The sequence below is a fragment of the Zonotrichia albicollis genome, chromosome 12 (assembly GCF_047830755.1).
Source record: "Zonotrichia albicollis isolate bZonAlb1 chromosome 12, bZonAlb1.hap1, whole genome shotgun sequence".
Lineage (NCBI taxonomy): Eukaryota > Metazoa > Chordata > Aves > Passeriformes > Passerellidae > Zonotrichia > Zonotrichia albicollis.
In genome coordinates, this window is record NC_133830.1 from 12165827 (window position 1) to 12191553 (window position 25727).

Sequence of the window (25727 nt, forward strand, 5' to 3'; positions counted from 1 at the left end):
AACTGAGCACATAAAGGTCTTACTCCATCCTAGCATCACTATTACACCTGGGCATCTGTGTCCCTGCTTATTGGGTGTTGAACCAGTGTAAGTCTGTCTTTCTGACACTGCTTTCTTTTCCCTTTAAAAATTCTGGTTTTCAATTGCTTTTCTATTGGTATTAATGTAAATTATGATTAAGCAATCAGGAGCATGTAATGATTTTAACAGAGTTTTTGTTTGATTATTTGCTTGGTTTTGTTCACTTTTATTGTTTTAAGTTTATTTTTTCTGCTGTCTCACTCTTAAGCAAGCTCCTAAGACCACCTTTAGCTTGCTCTCCTAGGACACCACTAAAGGATTTTCTCTTTACTATGTAATACTTCCTGCTATTGGTCTGAAATACTTATTCCAAAACTCAAAAGTATTTTTACAAGGAAACTGGACTTTTAATTCCTTCTTTTGTTGGCAGCACTTATCAGGTCAGATTATTAAACATAACTGACGTGTGAAAGAAACGTGGAGAAAGTCCCAGAGTATCCTATGACTGGGTATTTATAGTGAGCTATTAATGGACATGGGCTCTGCAGAGATTGTTTACAATCCTGAAAATGTCACTTTCAGCTTAATAATCACTTCTTCAAAGGCGGAGATTTTCCCTCTTTCAGAAGGTGAGGAAAGCCAGTATATTTTCTATATTTTCTCAATGCATAGGAAAATTAGTAGTACTTTTAGGAAAAAAAAAGTAGTCTATGTACTCATTGAGCCATAGCAAAATCAATTACTAACAGTTTCTTACTGTATGCGTTGCTAATATTTTTCTCTATTTTTGCCAAATATGCAATTACAGAGCAAGGCCTTGCAATCACACACTAGGTGGACCAGGTAAATTAAATGATGCAGATTTGCTATGAATTACTTCTGCCCAGCTTTGAGATATTTCTAGAATTATTCCAAGCTTTGTAGCTGGCATGTTGACAACTTCCTTAAATTTCCTGTGCTCATTCATTTTGCCAAGTTATTTATTAGCTTTCAGTTTTATTTATTAATTTTATTTTACCTTGCCCTGTCGTTTTGTTTGGTTTTGGTTTTTTCAGGCCAGCTTTCTTGCAAGACAGAAGTGGAAGTTTTGCTAAGGTAAAACAGATGAGAGGTTTGAGCCTAATGGAATATCTGAGATCTTGAATCTGCCAAGAACAGCATGACTGCTTAATCATGTAACAGTGTAGTCATTTATTTTAAACTGTGTTGCATTTCTCTTGATACTGACAGTGTTTGCTGTTTCTATTAGATCTAGATCTAACCTAAAGATTTAACATCTGCTTCTAATTAAACAACAGTGTTTCCCTACAGAAGTGATCCATGTGGTGCTGATTTGCCATGAATAATTCTGTGTATATGGTTGATGGTGATTCTGATGAGGAAATCTCTACCCAGCAAGCTATTCAGGAAAGCTTACAAGATTGGCATAAATTTGAAACAAGTGGCAGTGCAACAGAGGTTGAAAGGTAATAAGTTATTATTTCTGTTTTGGGTGTTTTCTTGGCATTACTGTAAACATTTAGTAGACCTTATTTTCCTTTTTTAACTCCCTAAGTTGTATTGTGCTGACCTTGTCCCATGGATACTGGAAAGCACTGGTACCTCACTTGTTTTGTGTTCTCCCTGAAAAAGTGTACCTGTTTTTTGGAAAATGTGAAACATATGAAACTTTCAGGTGATGTTTTGCATCAATATGTTAATGAGTATAAGGCTTTGTGAAGAAGAAAAGTAGGTGATGTAGAAGCAGATTGGTATGGGAGCTTCCCCTTATTTTAGCATTTAATTGTTGGCCTTTGTGTGAAAAATTCAGTATTTACAGTGTCAGGGAAAGACCAATAAAAATAGTGTTTTGATGTGTTAAGCCCTCACAAAACCAGTGTAACTTAGGAAAATCTAACATATTGTCTACATTAGAGTATTTGAAGTAAGGTATAATTATATCCTTAGCTTCATATGAATTTTTACTTCTTATTTTATTCTTGCTTCACATGAATTTTTACTTCTGATTTTATTCTTGTTCTGTTTATGCAGTTTCCAGTATACCACAAGTAAGGAACATGGGCAGATCGTTGCAGCAATTCGGAAAGTTAAGTACAAATACAGCCCTGGGAATGGCTGAGCAATGCTTACACTTTGGGCTTTGATCACCTGATTTAAGTGCAGCTCTCCTTGGTACAGTCTTGGGAGAAGTAAGGAAACTACAAACAAGACATCCAAAAGCTAGCTTATTAGCTAGGATCATGGAAGTGGGATGGGTTCAATGTCACCCCTTCCAAAAATTCCAGTGCTTCATCTCCTGAAATTAGAGGAAAACTCCAGGCCTTTCATGAGGCTTCATCTCACAAGCAAGATATACTGGTGGGATAAATGGCACTCAATGTATTAGCTACCTGAATTTTGTCTTATGATGTGTAATGGGATATATCTATGCTAAAATATCACAGGCCAAGAGGAGGCCTTGAAGAAGTTGGTGAGGCACAGTTCTGCTTTTGAAGAAGCAGATCAGGAAGGCTGGCTTCCTGTGCATGAAGCTGCAGCACAGCTAAATAAGAACATCCTTGAAATAACTTTCAAAGGTACTAAGTCCTTCTAGTTTTCCATCAAAAAGTTTTACAAAGTAAAGTTTGATGAATCATCCACCTTCAAATGTGTTCTGCTTTTCTGTATTTCAGCCTCCCGTGACATTACCTGGGAACAGTCCACTCTAAAAGGGGAAACACCTCTCTTGGTGGCAGTAAGAAATTGTTTTGTGGACAATGTCCACTTTCTCCTGCTCAATGGCTGCAATCCCAATGTTAAAAATGAAGAGGGAGATTCTCCTTTAGTTATAGGTGAATACTGTTTTTAGGGGTGGAGAGGTGAGGGAATGAGGTGAGGATACAGTTATACATTTTAGGTTTTAAGGTGATATATTTGACTTCAGTGCCTAAAATATTTTGCTATAAGGAGAAAAAGATAATCTCAGCATTGAATAGATCTGCCCCTGTGTTTTCTCAGATGATAATTAGCTTTCTCCTTGAAGTGCAGAGTGCCATCCTCTGCTTTCCTTGGCATCATTTCTGCAGTGGTGCCAGGTAGTGAGTCCTTCTGTTCCTTCATGCTGTGCCCTTCATGTCTGCAGGCATAGAACATTCAGATTCTCTGCCCATATGATATCTCCTATCAAAACTATTGTTAAAGAAGGAGAAGAAGGCCTAGCAATCATGTGTAGGACCCTCAGTCCATCCTTGTAAGATGGCTGCAGTTGTAAGTCAGGGCCATCTGCTTTAAAAAATGTACAGAGCTCCTAGATACTTTTGAAGTGCAGAGCATTAAAATGTACCATCCCCCAAGAAGGGGATGCATGGGATTTATCTAAAGCAGCCATGTCGGTCACAGATAATGGGACATCACAGTTTCTGTCACAGAATGCTGTCACTCAATGGTGTTGAGGCAGCTGTGGTGTTCATGAAGCTGCTCAGCCTAATCTGTCCTGCTGAGGGACACTTACTGTCCTGCACAGCCTGGAAGATCAAAGAGAGGAGGGAAGGGTGTTGCCTGATCATTCCGTCCACTGGAGCCAATGCAAATCTCTCTTTTAAGATCCTCCCTGACTTAAGACTTCAGGCTTATTAAGCTAAGAAGGCATATGAAAGTCATTATAAGCTTTGTTTCATATTGTGGTATCTGCTTATGGAGATTTAACAGAGCTCTGGCGGCAGCTCCTGAGCACCAGGCCCTGGGTGTGGTCTCCATCTAGTGGCAAGGAAAAGCTGTGTTTTGTTCCATTACCAAATGCAACAGAGGGGAAAAAATCTACAGAGATTACCACGAAATGATTCCTTTGCATACTTAGTGCAGTCCTGGAAGCAAAGAACAGACTTGTTGATGAGTTAAACCTTTCAGCGTAGGGTAAGGTTTAACTCATGAGTTAAACCTTTCAGCACAAGTAGCACTGCCAGGAACAGTGAGCAGTCACATAACAGCAGCCATGGTGCACAGATGGCACTGAATAACAATCCTGTCTGATGCTTTGCTTGCTGTCCTACAGCAATTAAACTTGATTCCTATGACATTGCCTCCTTGCTGCTGCGCTCTGGTGCCAGAGTGAATCTGCGCTGTGTCCATGAGAGAACTGCTCTGCATGAGGCAGCCAGGCTGGGCAGGAAGGACCTGGTACAGCTTCTCCTGGAGTCTGGGGCAGACCCTGACCCCCGCAGTGGATATGGCCTCACACCTCTGGCACTGGCTGCACAGATGGGACACACAGAAATTATGGAGCTCTTACTGCAAAGAGGTGAGACTTTATTATATAGGACCTTATAGGAGGAGAAGGCTTCAGATGTGCCTTCAGAAACAGAGGTAGCTCACCTTACTAGAGAAAATTAAATGTGATCTGCACTGAGGGTTGTTGTGATGTAGGGAAAGCCTGATAAATATCAATTTGTATAATATTAAAAGAATAGATTATTATTATAGTGAGTACTTATAATTGTTTTTTAAACGCTCTATTATTTTCTCACGTAGACAGGTCATCCTAGGGCACACTTGACAAGATATTTATTGTGGGGAATTTTACATGATGATTCAGCAGCATTGGAACTGGATTGCATGAACTCTTGCATACTGGGTGCTCTCATGTTTACAGTTACACCTGCCTGTTCTTTGAAAAGTAAAGGAATGGAAATGCATTGTTTGTAAACCAAAAGCAGTTGTTTGGATGAATAAGAACCAAACCATTGCTGGTGCAGTTCTAGGAACAATTCTTACTGTGTTCAAAGCAATTTGGACCTTCTTGTTCTAAGGATTACATAAACAGATCTAAAATCAAGGATCCCTTATGAAGATTTATGCCCACAGGAGTTCTGTTTAGTGGAGAATAGAATTCAAAACACCCTATCACTGGGGGGTTGGAGATATTAATTGCAGATGAATATTTACAGTGACTACTGTGAAAATCCTTGCTGCTTTTTCCCAGGTGCAGATGTTCTTTCACAGGCAATGGATTGTGCTTCTATATTGTTTGAAGCAGCTGGAGGAGGAAATCCAGATTCTGTGAATCTTTTACTAGAATATGGGGCTGATGCCAATGTACCAAAGCACTCGGGTCATTTGCCAATCCACAGAGCTGCATATAGAGGACACTTTCTGTGAGTTAATATACTTAAAAATCAAATAATAGTGACACCAGAAATATTAATTTTACTAATCTTACCTTATTCAAAGCAGGCAGAAAATCTGTAGCTTTGTACAAGGAATTCTTTTTGACTGTGTAAATATGTCTGTTCTGTGTCTGAATGTAAGAAACCAGTTAGAATAAAATCTTCATGATTTTAGGATGCATCTTAATCCCTCTGGTATTTCCCCATTTGTCACAAGTAGTAACACTGTCCAGTCTGATGCTGAGGTTCTTGGAACATTGTCACTCTCTCTGGGTCAATGTCTCATCTTCACCCCATCAGAGAAATGTGAATGGTGAATATGCTAAATAGACAAACAGAGAGTAAGGGTTATCCCTATTTTAAAGAGAGTAAAACTACTGGAAGATATTTATGCTGAAATCACAACTAACAAATGAGAAACAAGCACCTGAGTATTCTTAATTTCTGTATTCATATTTTCTGTATATTAGTTGTTATATTTAAACTTAGATGTATATATATTACATTATAGATTGCATGTATTCATGTTATAATACATATTCTATTAATTCCCTAATCCCTATAGGTTATGTGCTTTTAACATTCAGGAAAAATTTCTATTGAAAAGGAACCATCAATTCCTACAGCAAGGAATGGTTGTTCATTAATAATATTATAATATAATAATATTTTATGTGTAAGAGATGTAAAGTCAGTATCCATTGCTGGCTAACAATTGCAGTGTTAGTGATTCAAGTCAATGCATGCCATGGTACTGATTTGGTATATTAAGACTATTCTGACAGTCATGATGAATTCTGAAGCCCAACTACACTGAGAAATTCAAAGATGAGTTAGGTGAACCAAAATGTTTAATATTCTGAGATGCTTCTGGTTTTAATTTTTCAGAGCTCTAAAATATTTAGTTCCAGTGACTGATTTTTCTGCCATTAAAGAAAGTGGGATAAGTCCAGTTCACTCAGCAGCAGCAGGAGCTCATCCTCAGTGCCTTGAGTTTCTCCTGCAGTCGGGTTTCGATGCCAATTTTATGCTGGCTCAGAGAGTTCGCAAAGGCTACGACGACCACCGCAAATCGGCGCTGTACTTCGCCGTCTCCAACGGGGACATCTGCTCCACGCAGCTGCTGCTCAACGCCGGAGCCCTGACAAACCAGGATCCCATCAACTGCCTCCAGCTAGCCTTGAGAATGGGCAACTACGAGTTAATGAATCTGCTGCTCCGCCACGGCGCCAACGTCAACTACTTCTGCCGCGTGAACACCACGCACTTCCCCTCAGCCCTGCAGTACGCCCTCAAGGACGAGGTGATGCTGAGGATGCTGCTGAGCTATGGCTACGACGTGCACCGCTGCTTCGACTGCCCCTGGGGCAGCGGGGACCACTCCCAGTACGTGACTGACGGCTGGACCTCCACCGTCATCAAAGACACCATGGTGAGGGTGCCACGGCTGTGGGTGCGGCCCTGCCGCCTTCCTAAAGCTACATGGAGAGGGGCTTAATGCACTGGCAGACAGAGTTTTGAAGACAGTTTAAACATAAAGAGAGGAGCAGACAAAACTTTAAAATGAACCCGATGTTACGAAGTCTAGCTCATTACAGCAAATGTTGTAAACAGTATGTTTGAATTGTGAAAATATAGCTGATGATATGCTGATGATCAGTAAGGAACTGGCTCTCCAGGGCAATGTTGTCTATTCTGTGAAAGCAGATTTGCAGGCTGGCTCTCTGCCTTGTCCTGTACCAGAACACCAAGACTGGAAGGCTGCTGAAGGGACTCCTGGAGCTGGTGGGATAAGCACTGAGCAGAAATTAGCAAACATAAAGATACTCATCAGTGTCATTGTTTCACAGTTTGTAAAGTCCATTTGACTCTCATAAACCCTCAGTTAACCTAAAGATAAGGGGATGATACAGGAACTGGGCTGGTGGATCCCCCTATTAAGCACTTGGGACATAAGTCTAAATTCCACTTAAGAGTGGCAGCACTTCTTTTTAAGCACCAAGTCCTCAAATATACAGCTGCTTGAGTTTATTTTTGGATCTAGTACAAAATAACCATCTCAGATTTTTAGATTTTAATAGTCAGGCTTAGGCAAGCTGTGGTGACCTCTAAAACCCTACTCAAGTAATTGTTGTTGTCCTCAGAGACAGAAGTAATTTACTGCAGTATCAACTATTACCCTACTAAATGTTTTGTTCCTGTCAGTTCTGTGAAGTGATAACCTTGTCCTGGCTGAAGCACGTGTCTGGGAAAGTCGTGCGAATCATGTTGGATTACGTTGATCACGTTAAGATTTGCTTGAAGCTCGAAGCAGTTCTCAAAGAACAGGAACTCTGGCCAGACATCCATTTCATTTTAAGTAAGTATCTGTTTATGTTTTTAATGAAAACAAGCTGGTTTGGCACTGGAGCCTTTTTGCTAGGTAGCATTTTAATTTTGCTTCTCCTTTCTAGCAAATCCTCGCTCTCTGAAGCACCTCTGCCGGCTGAAGATCCGGGCGTGCATGGGCCGCCTGCGTCTCCGCTGCCCTGTCTTCATGACCTTCCTCCCACTGCCCAACTGCTTGAAAGATTACATCCTGTACAAGGAATATGATCTTTATGGACAGGAAAACTTCACAGGGATCTACAACCTCAACTGTGCATAAGTATTAGTCCTGTTCTTTGAAGGGAATTTAATATGGATAAGACTGTTTTGCTTTTTTCTTTTGGGATTTTGTCTCCTCTGTATATTAAGGAATGCCATCATTCTCCCCTCATCCCCTGAAGAACATGGTGAGACCCCCAAAATGTAAGTATTGGTGATCCCATTCTAAGGATCTCCTGGACTATGACCTATCTGCAAGTTATGGCAACAGTATTTTAAATGCCTGGTGTGACAAGTTAAGGAAGTGAACGATACAGGGCTGCAAGCCTTGTGTTATGGCTAAGTTGAAGCTTGTCATATCAGATACCCCTACCCTCATTCCAGGGTTAAACTCAGGGTTTAGTTTAAGGACAGGGATTTGACTTAAGTCAGGAAGGGACTCAGTTTTCTCTTGTACTTCTTCCCTTCTCTTGGCAAGAAATAGTCTTTATTTGTGAAGTCCTGAACAGCAGCTTAAGTAATTCTTCACCCAATAAAGCAATCTCCCCCTTCTAGGCAATTAAATGAGATTAAGCTTGAGAAACCTCTGCTTATCACAGCAGGTCATGTGACATAGCAATGCTTTATCAAGGTGGCACTTCTGGAAGCTGTGTTAGTTCTGCAGCTCCTTCTCAGGTACTGGTGTGTCACATCCACCATGAACCTGGACTATTCTCTCTACAACTGGGTTCTTACACAGTGCTGTCCAAAGTCATGCTTGCAATTTTTGGAGTTTATAGAGGTCTATAGAGCTTAAACTTTTGGAGCCCTGTCATTTTAGGAAGTCTTACACGAGTCTTAGAAAGACTTAGAGCATCTCTGTTCTTTCTCAAAATACTGCAAATATCAGTTCCTATTTTAGAAAAAAAGAAGTTCATAAACACATTTGGCATTAGTAGTATTTATTCCTTCATAATCAAGTAAGCATAGATGGTTTTTTTTTCTAGTTATACATGCATCTTTATCACAGAAGTTACAGAATTCAAAAGTCTGCTTTTCCCCAGAAAAATCTACAAACCTTATAAAATACAAATTTAACCTTAATGTGGTTATGGCCCATGGTTTTTTGCATGGTGTTTATCCCATAATAAACTAACTCAGCCTGTGAAGATATGTCCAATGCCCCTGGTAATGGTTGTGCTGGTAGAGCCTCTGCACTCAGCTGGTTCTGCCCCACCATGGGCCCTGCCCAGCCAGCTGCCACAGCTCCTGCTCACCTTCAGTCTCTGATTGTTGCAAAAATAGGTTAAGAGCATTCCCAAGTATAACAATTTCCTCTGAGGTTATCTGGCTATTACTATAAAAATTAAGAGAACTGAGCTACACTTGACTACCTGCATGTCAGAACTTATTTTAATGGAAGGGAACACATCCTGTCACCAGTAATGGGACTTCCTCAAAGTCAGTATGATGAGAATGCAGGAGGCTTTTGCATCAGTACAAGTCTCACCCAGAAAGTTACTATAGTAAGCTTTTATTGAAAATATAAAACGCTGACTGGAGCCCTGGTACAATAGGATTACTATCCATGTTTCCAAGATTAAAACACAACAATCAGAGTTGACATAAATATGCCATTGGTTGTTCTTAATACAGCTATTCAGGGAAAATGTGCAAGTCAGTCTCAAACACTGCAAAAATCACTTACACTTCACCAGAACAGGACCAATCCAGAACACCATCATAAGAATTTGACCACTCAACTCTATTATAAAAATGACCAGAAAGGTTGTACAAAATCCTCGGCTTGCAATATAAACTTCATTAGGAATACAAGTGCATTCACAATGATACACTGACTTACTCTTGTCATGACAACTTAGATACCACTGTGGCAGGGAAAAAAATGCCAACTTAGTGCTTAAATAAAACAAGAAGCCTTGGGAACTAATTATCTTGCAAGAATTTTTGTAATATAGAGCAAGAGAAAGAATATAAAGTATCAGCTTTTGCTGTTACACTAGACAATATCTCTACTAAATTCACTAAGCAGTGGCAGTTTTCTCTCTCTAGGTGAACTATTTCCTAAATAATAAGAGACTATATTGTAGCACAGTTTTCACCATTGGCTTGTCCCAAATGCTGTGCAACTAGTTAATCAGTATTTACCTTAAGCATAGACAGAATTTACCCTAAACAGTCAAATTTATTTCTTTATATCCATGTATGCCAATTACAGCTTCATAAATAGCATCAGCTGTTTCACAGTTTTCAGCTCTGTGTTTACATCCACATAACGAGGAAATCTGACAGCCCTTCAGAAGGGAATATTACTTTACTGTTAGGCAGTAAATTGTCTTGATACAATTTCAAACTCAAACAGATGAAGGGAGTAAGACTGTGACATGCAGCTGCCTTTTCACTACCTGATCATATCCAGTTAGATATGTTTTAGTAGTTCATGACTTTGACCTTGTCCTCTGGTTTGGACTTGGCCAAATCTAGCAGTGAGCACAGAGGAGTGCCAGCTATCTGTAATGCAATAAAATGCATACCCATAAGCACACCTGATAGATTTGGATATTCATGCCATTACATACACAAAGAATGTATGTAGCTTAAACAGCTGACAGCAAGACTGATTTGGTCTGCAGTGTATAGATCTAAATGGTGTAATGAGCTTCATATCCTCTTACTTAAGGGATAATTGGCACTAAGTATGAGGCTGCAATCAGCAACAGTCCTGAACAATACTGCCAATTCAGTACCTACATGAAGTCACTTCAAAATCACGGACTTGAAAGAATATTTTCAGGAGTGACTGAAGTAATAGTAGATGCACATGAAGCAAACTACAGCTTCAGCCAAAGGTGCTTGAAAGATCAGTTTGTGAATAAAAGACAGTAGGAAATAATAAACAGGAGAGTTTCTCCTGTAAATTAGTAAAGGAAACCATTTAGTAATTTAGTTACAATAATAAAATACTCTGGTGGTGAAATTCTACCACAGCAGTTCCCAGCAGACCATGAGGTGTTCCTACTCTCATGGAAAATACCAAGCATCATTCTGATTTTTTTCAACAAAGTTGTTTTCTAAAGAAGTAGTTCTAAACCTTACAGGAAAAAAGATCATGTATGAAACCTCAGCATCTGTTTTTGCCTTGAAATGGTTCTAATTACAACCTACGTGATCCTCCCTAGGCAAAGCTCAGTCATTCTCACTCCCCTAATAACTCGATTACCATTACCCAGCTCTGCAGCCATCCCTTTGCTCTTGCAGCTTTCATCATTACCCCAGATGCTTTTGTACTTTCTTGCTCATTTTGCACCAGTGCAACTCCCCTAAATGGGCAACAACCAACCCCTACATTTCATTCATGCATATCAATCTTTTAGTGGTTAAGATGAGAATCATCCAACAGAAGTGAAATATATTTTACTCCTACTGTGTCTGTTTTAGAAAGCTGTTTAATAGCATATATGGAAAGCTTGAAAAGCAAATGGAGTAATTCTAATATTTATTGCTAAATCCAAAAAAAATTCACCTGCCAACTTTATCAGCCTTTCTTCATCATCTTTGCAGATTTATATCTATATGAATAATGACAGTTTTTGAAAAAAATACAGTATTTCTTTTTTCTGCCATTTCTTCAATAAGGCTAATGCAAAACAGGCTGCACATCAGAAATGCTTTTTCATGAGAGTGCTTGTCTGTTATCTGTCCTCCCTCTGGAGCCTGGGCTACTGCAGCCCCAGTACTTAACACAATTAGTCCTTCTCTGACAAGCTGAGGACTGGATTGTAGACACTAGAGATCACTGATTTCACAAGCTCCCTGTGCTGTTTCCAAACTGCTTCATCCTCAGGAAATACTTGAGAAAGATACAAGTAAGACACAGGAACCTTGAGCTACCCTGTGATATTATTTTATAGAAAACAAATATCAGTAAATAAAAACAAACAAACAAACATGAACTGGAATAATTTGCAGAGACAAACTGCCTTGCCACTCTCTGTAAGCCTTGATTTAAGCACAAAAAGGGAAAAAATTGGATTTAGTGCCTCTCTGTACATTTTTGTTGTCAAGAATAAAAATAGTCTCTTAAAAATGGGAGCTAAGATTGGAAGCCTAGATCTGAAATAAAAATGCCACTGTCTTTTACAAGAAGTCTCAGGTTGGTGTGGTCCATGTGGCACCGTGCCAGCTAAATCCAGCCACAGGGCAATACTATGTGACCTAACTGGGCAACAGCAAAAGCAGATATTCTACAAGTGACTGGCTACTATGGGGATGAAAATCACACTGGAAGAGGATCTGGTTACTAACTCAGGAAGAGAACCTGGCAGCTCTCTGTTCCTCAGCCTCCTCCCCTCCTTTTTCAAGGCAGAGCCCTTTGGTGGCTGCTCAAGTCCCTGTGGTGTAAAAACCCTGCTGTGGTGTAAAACCTCTGCCCAGAGCTTGTGCAGCCCCAGCTGCCTGTGCTCCTGGCCAGGCACTGCTGCCCTTCTCTCCTGTCTCAGGAGCTGAGGCCACCAACTCCTGCACACAGAGCCACAGCACCAAGGGCAGGAGAGGCTTTGGCCAGTGCAGGGCACTCCCAGCAGGCAGAAGAGCCCTCTGAGCACCTACAGCCATCCAGCAGACACCACCTGAGATTCCTCACTGACTTGATCAGCACTGAACAGCTCCAGCCAGGAAGGGCTGGGCCACCACCAGCTGCTGAGGAGATACTCTGAAAATTGCTTCCATTCCTGAACACCAGAAATGCCCTGCAATGAACTGTAAATCACTCATAACTGTTATATTATAACTTGGAATATAAGTATTTTCTCTTCTCTCTACATATCCTGTTATTTTCATGCCACTATTAGAGAGCTATCTTCTGTTCATCTGGATTTTAATATTTATAGTAATTAGTGCAAAAATAAATATTTCTCTTCAAACAAGATTTCTCTTCTGGTTCAAAAGGTGAATGCACATCTAATACTATACAAAATAAATATTACACAGGGTATGGAATATGGAGTGCAGATTACAAGCTGTAAACAGACATCACTTTGAAAAATGCTTTCCAGAACCGACTCTAGGATGTAGGATTGGTATAATCTCTTACTTCAGAACAGGTAAATTCTGTTTGCAAAATCATAAAAAGACTAAAGAGCCTCAACTTATTTCCAGTAGATGTAGTATTAGCAGCAAAGCATTTACATATGCAGAAGATTTTCATATGATGGAATTCAAGATCTTCCTGCAGCTCTAAGCATGTTTTATAAAAATGAACTCAAAGGTTTACAGCTTTTTATTCCAAGTACTGGAGAAAAACCAAGAACATGGCACTTGTGCTACAAGGCTATATACATGACTCATCATTTGGTGAGGAATGCTTTTCCTCATGCAACAAAGTTCAACTGCAGCTCATCAGCTCTTATCTAGGTCTGACAGTATCTTTTTCTCCTGTTGAAATAAGTTTTTTTGGCATTGTATTCACCAAAATAAAAGAAATCAAGACAGTATCATACTGTGCAAAATGAAACAAAAAAGATCCTTCTGTTTAGGAACTATTGCACATCTCACTGATGTTAAAGGGGATCCTTCTTTCTAAATCTAGGAACAGGTATGTGCAACAAACTGGGTAAAGCTTAGCACTGTGTTATTTGGACATCCACTTTTGTTTCCAGCAAGGTGTTCTCCCTACTGCAGTGTAAAGAACAAATTTCAGTGTTACTGCTGAAGGCCAATGGGTTTTCAGTTTTGCTTCCAGAGCAGTCAATTGCACAGAGCTAAGTGGGGAAATCACCCACATTTTTTCCCATACTGCAGAGAAGCCTTGAGAAAACATATGTTTGTAATCAACATGGGAGCATCACCTGCTTCATCTGGCATACAAGAGAAATTATACTGACAGGAAATAGGAATCACTCAACTGAGAAAGAAAAATCAAGGCATAACAGGGTCTATATATTGTGAAGTCTTTTCTAGAACATGACAGACCCTCCACCTGCATTTCACCTCTTGTAGAACTTGTGCCATTTCACCAGATATATTGATGATTCCAATTTTAATGAAGCAAGCAACCTTAGGCTTCAGATTCTCTCTTCTTCTTTCCATCTTCTCCTAAATCACTGTCTTCTGACTGGCTGCTGCTAAGGACTACAAACTGTCCTTCTGTGCTGCTCTGGTTGGATCTGCTGGAAGCTGCTATCAACCGGCTCTGCTCCTCCAAGTCCTGCGTTCAGAAGAGGGGTTGGGAAATCAGAAAAAGAGTATTACCCTTAAAGCCATCTGCAATGGACACAGGATACCATTATTACAATTTCTAAATGATCTATCAATACTACCAGTGGATAACTTTGGACAAAACTGCAAAAGAAAGTAAGTAGAAAAAACCTAATATTAAGAAATAATGATGAAAGGTACCTTCTCAATTTGCTTTTGTTTATTCAGTTCTTTTTGCTGTTTCTCTTTGACTCTATCTATTTCCTTCTGCTTTTCTGAGGCTTTTCGATCCTAAAGAGAAAAATATAAATAAAGTCAGTAACAACAGCCTGGGATGTTTGGGACACTACTGACTGATACAAGCTTGCTCAAGACTGTGACTTCACTGTTTTGAATATTCTGCTTTTAAAGGACTGGTATGGTTGTTAAAAGTGGCAAAATGAATCCTATATTGAATATTGTTCTACAGTGGATATTGGTCAGTCTTTTCTTTTCAATTTAAATTCTAGGAAAAAAGTCCCTTAAAATATACGACAGTATTGCTGCATCTAGAGGCATCTTGCAGAATACAATCTATTACACATATTTAAAAATACCCCCTTCCTTCCATTCCCCAGCATCCTTTGCCCCAAAAAGATTCTTACCAGTTCTGCATGTAAAGCTATCTGTTTGGCCAATCCAACAGAGTCACAAATCTAAACACAAAACAGATGGAAATAATTAAAAATGCCTTTAAATTTCAGCCAGCATCCCAAATTAAATACAACAGCACAATAAAGAGTTTGCAGGCTCTTAAAATGACAGGTTTGAATGGATCTAGCATCTTGGAGTCCATATTCCCAACTGATCCATGGCATAACCATCACCAATACCTTTTCCCCTTCATTATTGGATTCAAATATGTAGCAGATGGAGGTCTGGCGGCTCTCCACTCTCCCTCCTGAGGTTCTGAGCACAAATCCAAAGAGGCGCTTGTTCTCCTGGTGTGTGGCATACAGCACTACACTGGGCAAAGGGAACTGCCAAAAGGATACACAGGGACAGATTAAAACTGACTCCAAAGATTTGCCACACAAGGTTTCAATCCACTGCACATTAATTAATGCACACCCACAGCACAAGAAGTTACCCAAACAAATGTAATTATGAAGCACAAACAGATTAGACAGCAAGGACTAAATTATTCCAAAGACAAGCAAATGTCAAAAAACAGACTCCATGAAAGAAAAAGGGACTACATTTGCAGTGTGACTCAGTCATCTTCCTAAAAGTGCATACACTCCTGTTTTATTTTGTTTTAATCAGTCATTATAGTTACATTTGTGACTAAGCTTTCAATATTTAGTTTGATGTAAAGGCACTACTTCTCAAAAACCTCTACTGTAATTAGCTCAGTTCTCCTAATTATATAAGCAAGAAAAAAAACCCATCCCATCCCCTCATTAGTTTGTTACAAGAAAACTGTTTTGCATTCTTATTCCTAAAAGAGGTTGAACTTCAAATTATCTTTTTAAGACTCATCAAACAATAAACTTAAAAATTCTGAGACTCCCTACCACAGCTGCTATGAACTGAAAGGATGAGTTTTCCTGGAGTTAGATGTGTGCATTTAGTATATGGGACATATTCTCAGTTGATGTACCCCACTTGTAAAAGGTGACAGCCTTGGAGCATTTTTGAACTTAATGTCAAAACATTAACAACAAAACCTCAAAACAAAACAGAGAAACCAAACAGCAAACAAACCCTCTTGGACTTCACAACTAATGTGACTCCATCATTAATCTCTCTTTACTATTTTACCCTCTCAGATTGCAGGGAGTCTCAAAAGCCAATCTGACCTATTGAAATCACTCTCCTAAACCTGATTTGCAAGTGTTTCTCAATGTCTGCATTGGTCTCCTAATAGCACTGGAAATTTGGCTGGAAATCTCATGCTATGAGATTTTTGCTATCATCTAATAATATTTTTAAAGTAAAAGAATTACATTGCTGGGTATTTATCTTAAAATGGAAAGTTACTTACTCGTAGTCTTGTAACTTGTGTCTGTGGATCAATTAACCTAAAAATTTGTTTTTAAAGACAAACCAGAAAGTAAATTTTACCAAGGTGAAAGAAAATCATTCTGTAAATAAACATCAGTAGAAGTCAGGGAGCAAACCTACTTTAAACAGTCACAAGTGACTAACAAGTGTGACTCTGTCATCCTGAAGACGTTGTGGATGGCGCGCGCTGCGAGGATCTGACGCATTGTCTCATAAACAACGTCTGGGCTTTCATCACACCTCACTTCCATAGAGCCAAGGAACCTCACAATAAATAACTGATGAAGAATTGAATCTAAGAAAGAAGAAAAGTATTGAAAAAAAACCTCCACTTTGGGTTTCCCATTCAAAACCAGAGGTGGATTGCAGTCAGGAAAACTCCAAGCTCCTAACTTGGAAAGAGATTGTTCCTACTTAGCAATTAGAGGTACAGTTACACAGCACATCACACATCTTTGCATTTGCTAAATGAATACAAAAGATGCAAGGAATCATTTTTACAGCAGATTTTCAGATAGTAGTTTGATTTAACTTTACTAATCAAATACCTTGTAATGTAATTAAGCATTTTAAAACTGGTTTTAAATTAGAAGAGAGAAGCTAGAGATGAAAACAGAACTATAACTGTCAAAACTGATTTTCATTTTGCATTGAAGTGAAATTTTGTTTTACCTTCTGTTTCAGGTTTGGAGCCTCCAGATTCCCCGAAAGGATTGGTGCGTCTATCAGAAAATGAAAACATTAAAGCAGGAGTCAGATTGCAGGAACCACTCATGGACAGTGCAGTAGGCTCATGCTGTGTCAGATACCAACATGTAGTGAGTTCACAACCTTGTCATCTGGAGGAATAATGTTTCAGGAGCCATAAGGAGAAGCAATTCTATCAGGAGTGAGACATAACTTGCTGTCTCTGAGGGCCCACATCATGGGGAAAATAGCAGACAGTATTGTCCTATTGCTGCCACAGAAAGTTTTGCTCACTTTTATTTTTTTTTTAATATTTGAATTAAGCCCAAACCAAAACCTTGGTAATGTTTGAAAATGTAAAGTTTTAGGGAATGAAATTTCACAGAACAGCTTCAGGAAGCACAGCCAAAGACCAGGCCCCTGCAGTACTCCATAAGAGCACCCACTTCTCATCACTGTCACGGTGCTGAATTACTTACTCAAGAGAAGCCCTGGGTATGTTTCAAATGCAGCTTTCTCAAAACATCACTGGGGTTTTACTCCTAGAGAGTCAAGAGAAATGTGGCTATTTCTGGCTCTCAGAGACAGAATTACTATCAGTTACAGAGAAAAGTGAAAATACTCTAGGCTTCCAACTCTGTATTTTTCAAAAACAGTAAAGGAATAAGCACAGGAAATGGGGACATTTTATTTGAAATATGTAGAGGAAATGACTCATTCTCTCTGGATGATTGATAGTAAAAGCTATTGGCAAGGAGTCAATATAGCTCAAATTAGGTTTTTTATGGGATTAATGAAAGCGTTACCTCAATAGTTAGTGTTCCAAAAACAAATTTCAGAACTATAAGAAAAAAAAATTGTTCAGTTACACATACTGACTGCCAGTTTATTTTATCAATTATCAGAAATGTTTTAACTAAGAGATGTCTGGTTTAAAGTATTAAATTTTTCTAGATTGAAGCCAAGATGGCATTGCTACAATGCTTAGATAAGACGAGCTCAATCAAGACCCATCTCATTAAAGGCTGACCTGGGTAATTACAGTAAAAACAAATTCTTTCTACCAGCATCTTGTATTGCTCAGACTTTTCTTGTTTAATATTAAACTGGAACAGTAAATACAAAATCTCACAGGTTCTCTCAAAAGGCAAAAATAAAATTTAAATGTATGTCATCAGTATCAGAAACCAAGAAAAGTACTTATTTTTTAATAACAAACATGTTACCTATCTGTACAAACACTGCAGTTCTTTATTGAAGGCCATGGTTAATTGAAAATACTGAGCTCAACTCTACCATTTCTGCCATGAAAAATATTATTTTCTAGATGAGAATTACAACTGATGACATCATTGAATACTGTGAGTTGGAAGGGAGGCCCAAGGATCTCTGAGTCCAGCTCTGCAGTGAATGGCCCACACAGGGCCTGAACCCACAGCCCTGGTTACTGACACCCAGCTCTGACCCACTGAGCTGCCCAGGCTGCCACAGGAGTTCAGCTGAGCTTAAACTCTCCAGCTCCTGCAATACAGCTCAAGTCTATTTTATATCAGTGTATTCTGAAGGATCTAGTTGGCCACCTGCTTATCCTGCTGCCAACAATAAAAAGAAAACTGGAATAAAGGAAAAAGTATTTTTTTATATATAATTTCAACTCTTACATCTGTGAGATGCAGTTCAAAATACAAATATTTTCCTAGAGGCATGGGGATAAAACACATTTTTGTGACAAGAATCACATCAATTACTTTTCATCTCTTTGGCTGGTTTTTGTTGTTGTTAAGAGCAGCTGGATCTGCAAATACATTTTGTTCCTATCTGAATTCTATAGATACAGCTCTAGAAATGCAGTGATGATTTACAGGTCTTTGGTTTTTAGTACATCTCCCACTCATATGTAATAACAAGTAGGAGAAAATGCTTTTATGTTTTGGATGAACTCTTAAGATGATTTTAAGTTGTCCATAAGTTGAATTACTCCAGAAGCCTAGACCATTTTCACTCACCTTTCAGCTTAAGAGGAGTCATCGTATGCCATCATCACCTGGAGGCAGGGCTACCAAATTTCTCTTGAGTTTCCAAGAGGAAATAACCCAAGCTGCTGGGTGAGCAAGCAATAGGAAAGGAAAATACTTTGTGAAACTAAAAGTTTAAAATAAATCAATAAATAAAAGCATTGGCTGTTAAAGCAAGAAAAGCTGCTGCAAAATAGAAAACTACACCTTGACTCTAGTGATGCAATTAAGCCTTTTTTTACAAATCCATCTAACAGTTGAACAAATTGTTTTGCTCCACTGGCCACTGCAAAATTTGTGACATCAGTCAGGAAAAAGGCAATGTGTGTGCCAGAGCTGCATCTTAAATGTGGTTTTCTTGTTTGTTGCTTTTTGAATTAGTAACCTTAACTTTAGGGATTTTTTTCCTTCTCTCTCCATTTCCTACCTGCCCGATTGCCCTGATGACTTTGCTTGGCCAGGCAGATCTTCACTGACTGGAGATATGATGTCAAACTGGATGGGAGTGTCAGGGGCAACGAGGGAATCCAAGGAAAGTGCTGAGAGAGCTGCTGAGTCGGAGCCCAGGGAGCCTGAGCTGCTGGTACGAGCTGCAGGGGGACGAGACTGCCTGCAGCAAACCAGAAAGGCAAAGTCAGCCTGGGTGAGCTCAGGCTGGTTGATAATGAATTAAACCACAGGGGACACCAATACAACATTCCAGACCTTAGATGTGAAACAAAACAAAACCTAAAAACCTGAAAATCGGGGTATAGCAAACAAATCTAGGTTTTGTTTTTCAAATTTAACTTAAAGTTACTACTTCTATTAAGAATTGCATCAGATTGATTTAACATCAATATATAATCACATATTAAGTGTAATAAAATCTGAGGTCTGCTTCCAGGAATTGCACACATGAAGAAAAATCTCATCATGAAATCACACAACAAAACAGCTGTGATGAAACCAACCAAAGTGTCCACAGCTGGCATTGGGATTACTTGTGACAATGGATGCTCAACAGTGCTTCAGCAGTGAAAACTGTGTTCAGGAAATTTTCCTCTGGCCTGCCAAAGATTTAGCTCTGATCACAAAAATATCTGTAGGTTTGTAAGGCTTTTTTTTTTCCCCTGGAACTTTATCCAGGATTTTCTTTTTCTATGTGCACTTCCAATGGCCTCTGGTGGTTTCACTTACACAGCTGGCCTCAGGCTCTCGTGCCTCTGCTGGAAGGAAGGGGAAGGAGTGACAGCCTCCAGAGCTGACTGGTTCACACGGGCAGCAATCTCCTGCAGAATGGCAAACAAGAACTCAAAACACTTTTCCCAAAATAAACTTTCAGATTTTATTTATATGTAACTGGGAGGAGTTATAAACTCAACCCTGCATGAGAATCTTGCATTCCTAAATTTTCGCCAACACACCTGCAGCATTTTCTTCCAACTTTTCTTCAAACACATAACCTGATGTTAACTTTCTAAATTGAAATTAACACATTGGCCTTAAAATACTGCCAATGTTAATAAAAGGCAGCAATAGAGAAAAGCTCCAATGATAACTCTGGCAAAATAAGCAAATGCAGCCAGGAAAACAAAAAAATCTCATTTGAGAAAGCAGGCCTCAACTGAACTAAAACCCATACAGATTTTCATATATATGAAAAATCAACATACACTTTATATATACACTTCATATACAGATACATGTTTTGTTATAAAACAGTTTTTATTGGGCCAATTCCCCTACTTTAGCAAACAACAATTATGATGTAAGTTTTTATCAATATGAATTTACTCTATAAATGTCTACATATTACTCATAAATATAAATTTTAGTAGAGTTACCTCAGGGTTTTCACTTAGATATATCTGCTTAGATATGTTGTTTATGGTGCATATCCACTGAAAAAGAGGAAGAATAAACCCAAATTAATCTGTTATGTCTTCTAAACAATCTTGATTGAATACCTGAGTTGCTGTTTCATCACTTTTTCTACTTCTTTGGTAAATTCAGGTAGACAAATATTCTGCACACCCAGCTTGTCATTAAATTCACTGCCACCTGCATACTGCACCTTACACTTTTAGATTTTACTCACAAAAATAATTTTAGTCATACTAAAACTAAAGAAAGCTTAAATCACGACTCCAAAGAACTTTAAAAAAACTCATCAGGATTCTCTGTTCCTTATTCTGTGCTGCAGAGGACATTGTTTCTTCAAAACATTATAAAAACTCAATTTGGCTTTTGTGGAATTTGCTCATTTCTTGCATTTGCAAGCTAGAATCTACTTTCTCTCTCTGCTCTGGAAAACCATTTGCTCCTGTTCCTGGCTTTTCAACTTTTATCTGAAGGAGGAAGCTAACAGGAACACTAAGATAAACAAAGTGTTACTAACAGAGATATTTTATTAATAAGTAGAAACAGAAAAAAATAGGCAGTATCCAGCCATGGTTAGGAATGCATTCTTTGTGTGCAGCAGAAAATCACTGGGCTCCATGCACACCTCCTGTAAGCTTACCTCTTCATAATCTTTTTTACTTTCTGCCTGTAAGATTGAAGACCTGAAAGAGGAGAATGGAAAACAGTTTTGGGTATGTAAAATGCCAAAGAAATTACATTTTCATATTTACACACTAAACAAATTATAAAAGGCTGAAGATTGTTTGTGCTGAGTGCAGTTCAACATTTAATTAGGATGGGGAGGAACCTATGCTTTCCTTTTAACAGGAAGCAGAAAAGGAACACAATTCTAATTGTGTCCATGTAATACTTAAGTATTCACAACATGCAATAATATGTGATTGTCAACGAATTACCATAATCTTGAAATACTACTCAGCTACATTATAGAGTTTTAAACAAAAATCCATTTAACGCTGTTAAAAGGATATCCCAGATTTTGCTTCTAAATACCCACAGACTATATCAAGTTAACATGTGGCCAAAGGCAGACGATATTTCTTTTCTAATCAGTGACTGCAGTGTTTGTGACAGGAGGCAGCAGTGCAGCAGCACTCACTTTTTGCCATCGAAGGACGTGATCTGGAAGCAGTAGCGCCGGTCCTCGCAGTCCACAGCCATCACAGAGCAATTGTCTATGTCCATCACAAGGCCCCCAGCCACATCTCCTCTTGCCTGGCTCATCAGGTTTCCACCTTGAGTGAAGTAAAACTGTCTCTCCCAGCTGGAGGACACCAGCCCTGTCTTACTGAAAAATAAAAACAAGTCCTCAGTCAGCCTCCATTTTGCTCAGACACACTATAATGTTAGAGGCTGTAATTGTGTTCTAATGCAGAAATTAATGCCTCATTCAGTAAAGTATTTTACCTAACTGTTGTAAAAGTAATCAACTTTTTTTTTTAATTCTTTGGAGCTTATTATATAAATTACAGTAAAAAATTTAAATGTTACAATTTATTTTTAGTAGCTCTGAAAAACAGCTGTGGTACTTCCTTAGAGGCACAGCTCCCTCCTGTGGGCAATGAGCCACTGCTGCATGGAATCCAGAAGCTCCTTCCAAGGGTATTTTGGTTATTTGGTTATTATAAATTACAATGCTTTATTAGTCATTTGAATCCCAAAGCTTTAACAGACACTTCCAGAACAATCCAAATAGACGGAATCTTGTTACTTCCCAGTTAGGATGCACAAAAATTACACTCTCAAACCTTTTTTTTAAAACTCTGAAAATTCAGGCAAAATTAGACTAAAATCAGGATAATTATGCTTTGCACCTGAATGACATTATACCAGTGTAGCAATGAATTTAATACTAACTAGGTGAAGAAGTCCAAAGAAAGAAACAGAACAGCTCTTATGTGACTTATTAAACTAAATCTATAAAACCAGCATAGCTAACATCTTTAAAAAATTTCCAGCTTCTTTAGCTTTGCTTTCCAAAAATTAAATACTCTGGAATTTTTAAATAACAAGTTACTCTTACTTTCTTGCATTGAGATAGCCAGCTTTCCTTGTTAGATTCCTATGGGCAGGAAATTTGGTAGGATCAGGATCAGGCAAATACAGTGGATCACTGGCTACTTCCAAGTCCTCTATAGTTTGTTGCATGTTTTCTACTTCACAATCCATCTCCCTGCGAACACTAAGATAAAAATGTGTTATTACAAAGATAATTTGTGAAGAAGTAGAAACAGAAAAAAATAATCTTCATTAAAGTTCAAAATTCAACAATGCCAACTTACTTCTGTACACTTGTGCCAATATTGGTCAAAAATTCTTCCAGTTGCTCAGTAAGATTTTCTGAACCCATTTTAAAAAAGCTTATCTTTAAAGAAAAAAGGAGAAAAAGGGAGAATTTAGTCATTAATAAAACTACACTTAAAATTAACAGATGAAGTAATAGGAGGTTAAAGTTTCCCACAGAAATGTGTTTTCCTCCCTCATTCCCACCAAAGCCTGTAACTAAAAGCAGCAGAATGAGTGTTTGAAGGCTGCTGCTGGCACTGCAGTGACATTTGTGTCACAAGGACGTGAACAGAGAAATGACCTGAGCTTGCATGTATCCCAGCAAGGGTTCCAGTAGAGAAATCTTCTTTTTGTACTGGAGAGTGTTCAATGCACAGAAATAATGCATCATAGTCTGATGCTGTTTTTTCCTTGAAGTATATACATCTTCTGTAACTTCAGCCTTGATCTGCAGAGACACAGACAAGGGGAGGGAAAAAAAGGAATGTTTGACATTGGCATTGATCACATGCCCTGTGACAGCTTCTTAGCCAGCATGGAAAAAGCCACAGTCATGTTCTACCCTCGATCACCAGCTGCTGAATACTGTACTATTCTACTTCTCTAATTTAAACACGAGATATGTGAAAAACATACAAATACCTAGAAAGTGTGGTTATTCCTTCACAAAAACAAACTGAATATGACATCACAATATTATTCCCAAAGCACTGTCAGTGTTACAGACAGGCATGTATTGGAGAAACCTGCTTTGCTGTCTAGACTGCCAAAAGCTATCAAATGTCACACAGAATCTGTCATACACTGTGTTCTATCATAAATATATATTAAATGAAAATTATTTCTTATCTTCTTTAAACAATCTTTATATTAAGATTTTGTTTTACAAACCTTTTCATTTTCCTTTCTTTTTGACAACCGACTGTATCTGGTAATGGCAGCATCATGGTCTGAACAATCAAGAGAGAATTTATGATCATTTTCACAAATTAGTGACTTATGAAACAGAGCAGAAAACCTTTTATATCACAGTGTTACACAGACAGCTGAATGCAAAGTTCTGTCATATTAACACCTTTAGGAATAGTTCTTGTCTGTTTATTATCACATCACTGCAACAAATACTTGGGCTGAAGAAAAATTCTAACCAGATGCAAATGCTGCCAAATTGTTACGAAATTCCCTGAACGTCCACAATATTTCAAAGAAGAGCTATCCATTAAGTAGAGAAGTTTTACGTTCTGAAAACCTGTATCAAATACTTTTTGCTTCTAAAGCAATTAAACAATTTTCACTGAGAGAAGCAGAATATTATTTAAATAATAATTTCTCAATATGGATATATTAGAGGCAGCTAAAAAAATAACTTCTGAAAATAGGGAAGAGAACTATGAAATTAATTTTAGGAAGGTAAATTTTTTTTATTGATCTGGTCCTGTCTTTAAGAAGTGAGCTAGCACCTTACTCTTTTTCTGATTTTGATATCATAATCCTACATTATTTAATAATCATACATACACTTAAGGTTTTGTAAAAAAAAACCTTTCAATTTGCCTTAATGCTTCACTACACAGAGCAGAGATTTACAGGTGAACCAGGAAAGCTGAGTGCCCAAGTATCACTCAGACTTACACCTTAATTAGTTATTTTAAGACTACAGGCTCAACTTCACTATTTAAGGACAAATAATAATCTACAATAACACTGTTGTCTTGTAATATTGATGAGATTAAGTACTTTACACTTACCATTGCTTGCAATTTGGAAAACTTCTTTTAGAGTTAAAATCTCTAAAAAAACAACATATCACAATTTCAATAAGTTGTTATTAGTGTAACATTCATGTATTACAGTTTCTCATGTAATGTTCAGTACTGAGCAGTTGAAGGGAACACCCTGTACCATACTGAGCTACCACAGGCACTCCATGGCCAGGGAAATCTGCTCTGCCTGGGGCATGAGGGTCATTTCTGTGCTCACCAATAAAACCCAAAATCTGTACTGTAATACTGTAAGGAGGAATTCCTTTCAAAAGTCTTTGAAAGTCATCATCATCACTGCACCTGCAGTTCCAGTCTGGGTTCTGGTTTGAGCTGGGGAAATGCAGGCATGGGAGATGGGCAGTATCAAAGCCCAGAATCAGCTGGTTCCAGCTGGTTATTGCCTCACTGTGGCAAGCACTGGAACCAGCACAACACCTTACACCTGCTCTGATCTTGGCTGTGGTTTGTGCCATATTGCAATACAAACCAGCAGAGAGCCATAATCAAGTTTATGGTAAAGCAAATACAAAAAAAAACCTGTCCAGGAAGTGCCTGTGAAGCCCATACAGAAGTGTAGGGTCATTACAAACTGCACCAGCTGGTGCCTAAACCTTGCAGGGGGAAAATGCAATTTGCAATGGTTGCCTCAGGAATGCCTCTTCAGTAAGTACTAACAGGAGACTTTTCAGGTCCTGAGAAGGAATATCAGCCTTGGAATAGTCATGATTCCTTGCTCAAAAAAAATCCAAACCAAACCATAATCTTTTCAATCCATAATTTTACTGTGACCTATTGCCAAACAAGTATTTTCCAAGATTCATGAAGAGTTAGAAAACTTATGAAAGACTTGTAATTTTTATTTCAATTTAGACTTTAGATATTCATGTCTTAGGCATACCCACTCTTGAACATTCACAATAGGGATATTTAAGTTACTTGGGGTTAACTCTTATAATTTCTACTTGGAAGCTCATTTGCCACAGGAGTCTGTTCACTCCAGTATCTTGAATAAAATCTATCATCATCACACAGATGTTATTTTATCCAGGCACAAGTACAATTATTACAAAGGTAAGAAGCTG

The 25727-nt window shown here is 38.4% G+C and overlaps 2 protein-coding genes across 10 annotated transcripts in view; one reads left to right on the forward strand and one right to left on the reverse strand.

Moving 5' to 3' along the window:
• On the forward strand, nucleotides 1-17316 carry ASB14 (ankyrin repeat and SOCS box containing 14). Of its 9 annotated transcripts, XM_074549859.1 has the most exons (13): nucleotides 1-650; nucleotides 830-864; nucleotides 1077-1116; nucleotides 1333-1487; nucleotides 2053-2106; nucleotides 2464-2597; nucleotides 2694-2852; nucleotides 4052-4297; nucleotides 4979-5150; nucleotides 6051-6594; nucleotides 7368-7521; nucleotides 7616-7952; nucleotides 16674-17316. In XM_074549859.1, exons 4-12 carry the CDS (start codon nucleotides 1360-1362, stop codon nucleotides 7807-7809), a joined length of 1785 nt encoding a protein of 594 aa, XP_074405960.1. In that variant the 5' UTR covers nucleotides 1-650; nucleotides 830-864; nucleotides 1077-1116; nucleotides 1333-1359; the 3' UTR covers nucleotides 7810-7952; nucleotides 16674-17316. The 9 variants fall into 9 exon arrangements, with proteins under 9 accessions (XP_074405960.1, XP_074405961.1, XP_074405959.1 ...); XM_074549860.1 differs by lacking the exon at nucleotides 830-864 and having other exon boundaries at nucleotides 1320-1487; XM_074549858.1 differs by lacking the exon at nucleotides 830-864.
• APPL1 (adaptor protein, phosphotyrosine interacting with PH domain and leucine zipper 1) overlaps nucleotides 9246-25727 on the reverse strand; it is a 23626-nt gene continuing 7144 nt past the window's right edge. The window contains exons 6-22 of the mRNA XM_074549857.1: nucleotides 24631-24672; nucleotides 23774-23832; nucleotides 23184-23330; nucleotides 22879-22961; nucleotides 22620-22778; nucleotides 21696-21884; nucleotides 21195-21237; nucleotides 20518-20574; nucleotides 19871-19962; nucleotides 19119-19301; nucleotides 16662-16711; nucleotides 16110-16284; nucleotides 15970-16006; nucleotides 14816-14962; nucleotides 14588-14638; nucleotides 14145-14234; nucleotides 9246-13953 (exon numbers count right to left, since the gene is read on the reverse strand). Of these exons, the coding sequence (XP_074405958.1) occupies nucleotides 13804-13953; nucleotides 14145-14234; nucleotides 14588-14638; nucleotides 14816-14962; nucleotides 15970-16006; nucleotides 16110-16284; nucleotides 16662-16711; nucleotides 19119-19301; nucleotides 19871-19962; nucleotides 20518-20574; nucleotides 21195-21237; nucleotides 21696-21884; nucleotides 22620-22778; nucleotides 22879-22961; nucleotides 23184-23330; nucleotides 23774-23832; nucleotides 24631-24672 (1754 nt within the window). The 3' untranslated portion in view covers nucleotides 9246-13803. The remainder of the gene's footprint in view (nucleotides 13954-14144; nucleotides 14235-14587; nucleotides 14639-14815; nucleotides 14963-15969; nucleotides 16007-16109; nucleotides 16285-16661; nucleotides 16712-19118; nucleotides 19302-19870; nucleotides 19963-20517; nucleotides 20575-21194; nucleotides 21238-21695; nucleotides 21885-22619; nucleotides 22779-22878; nucleotides 22962-23183; nucleotides 23331-23773; nucleotides 23833-24630; nucleotides 24673-25727) is intronic.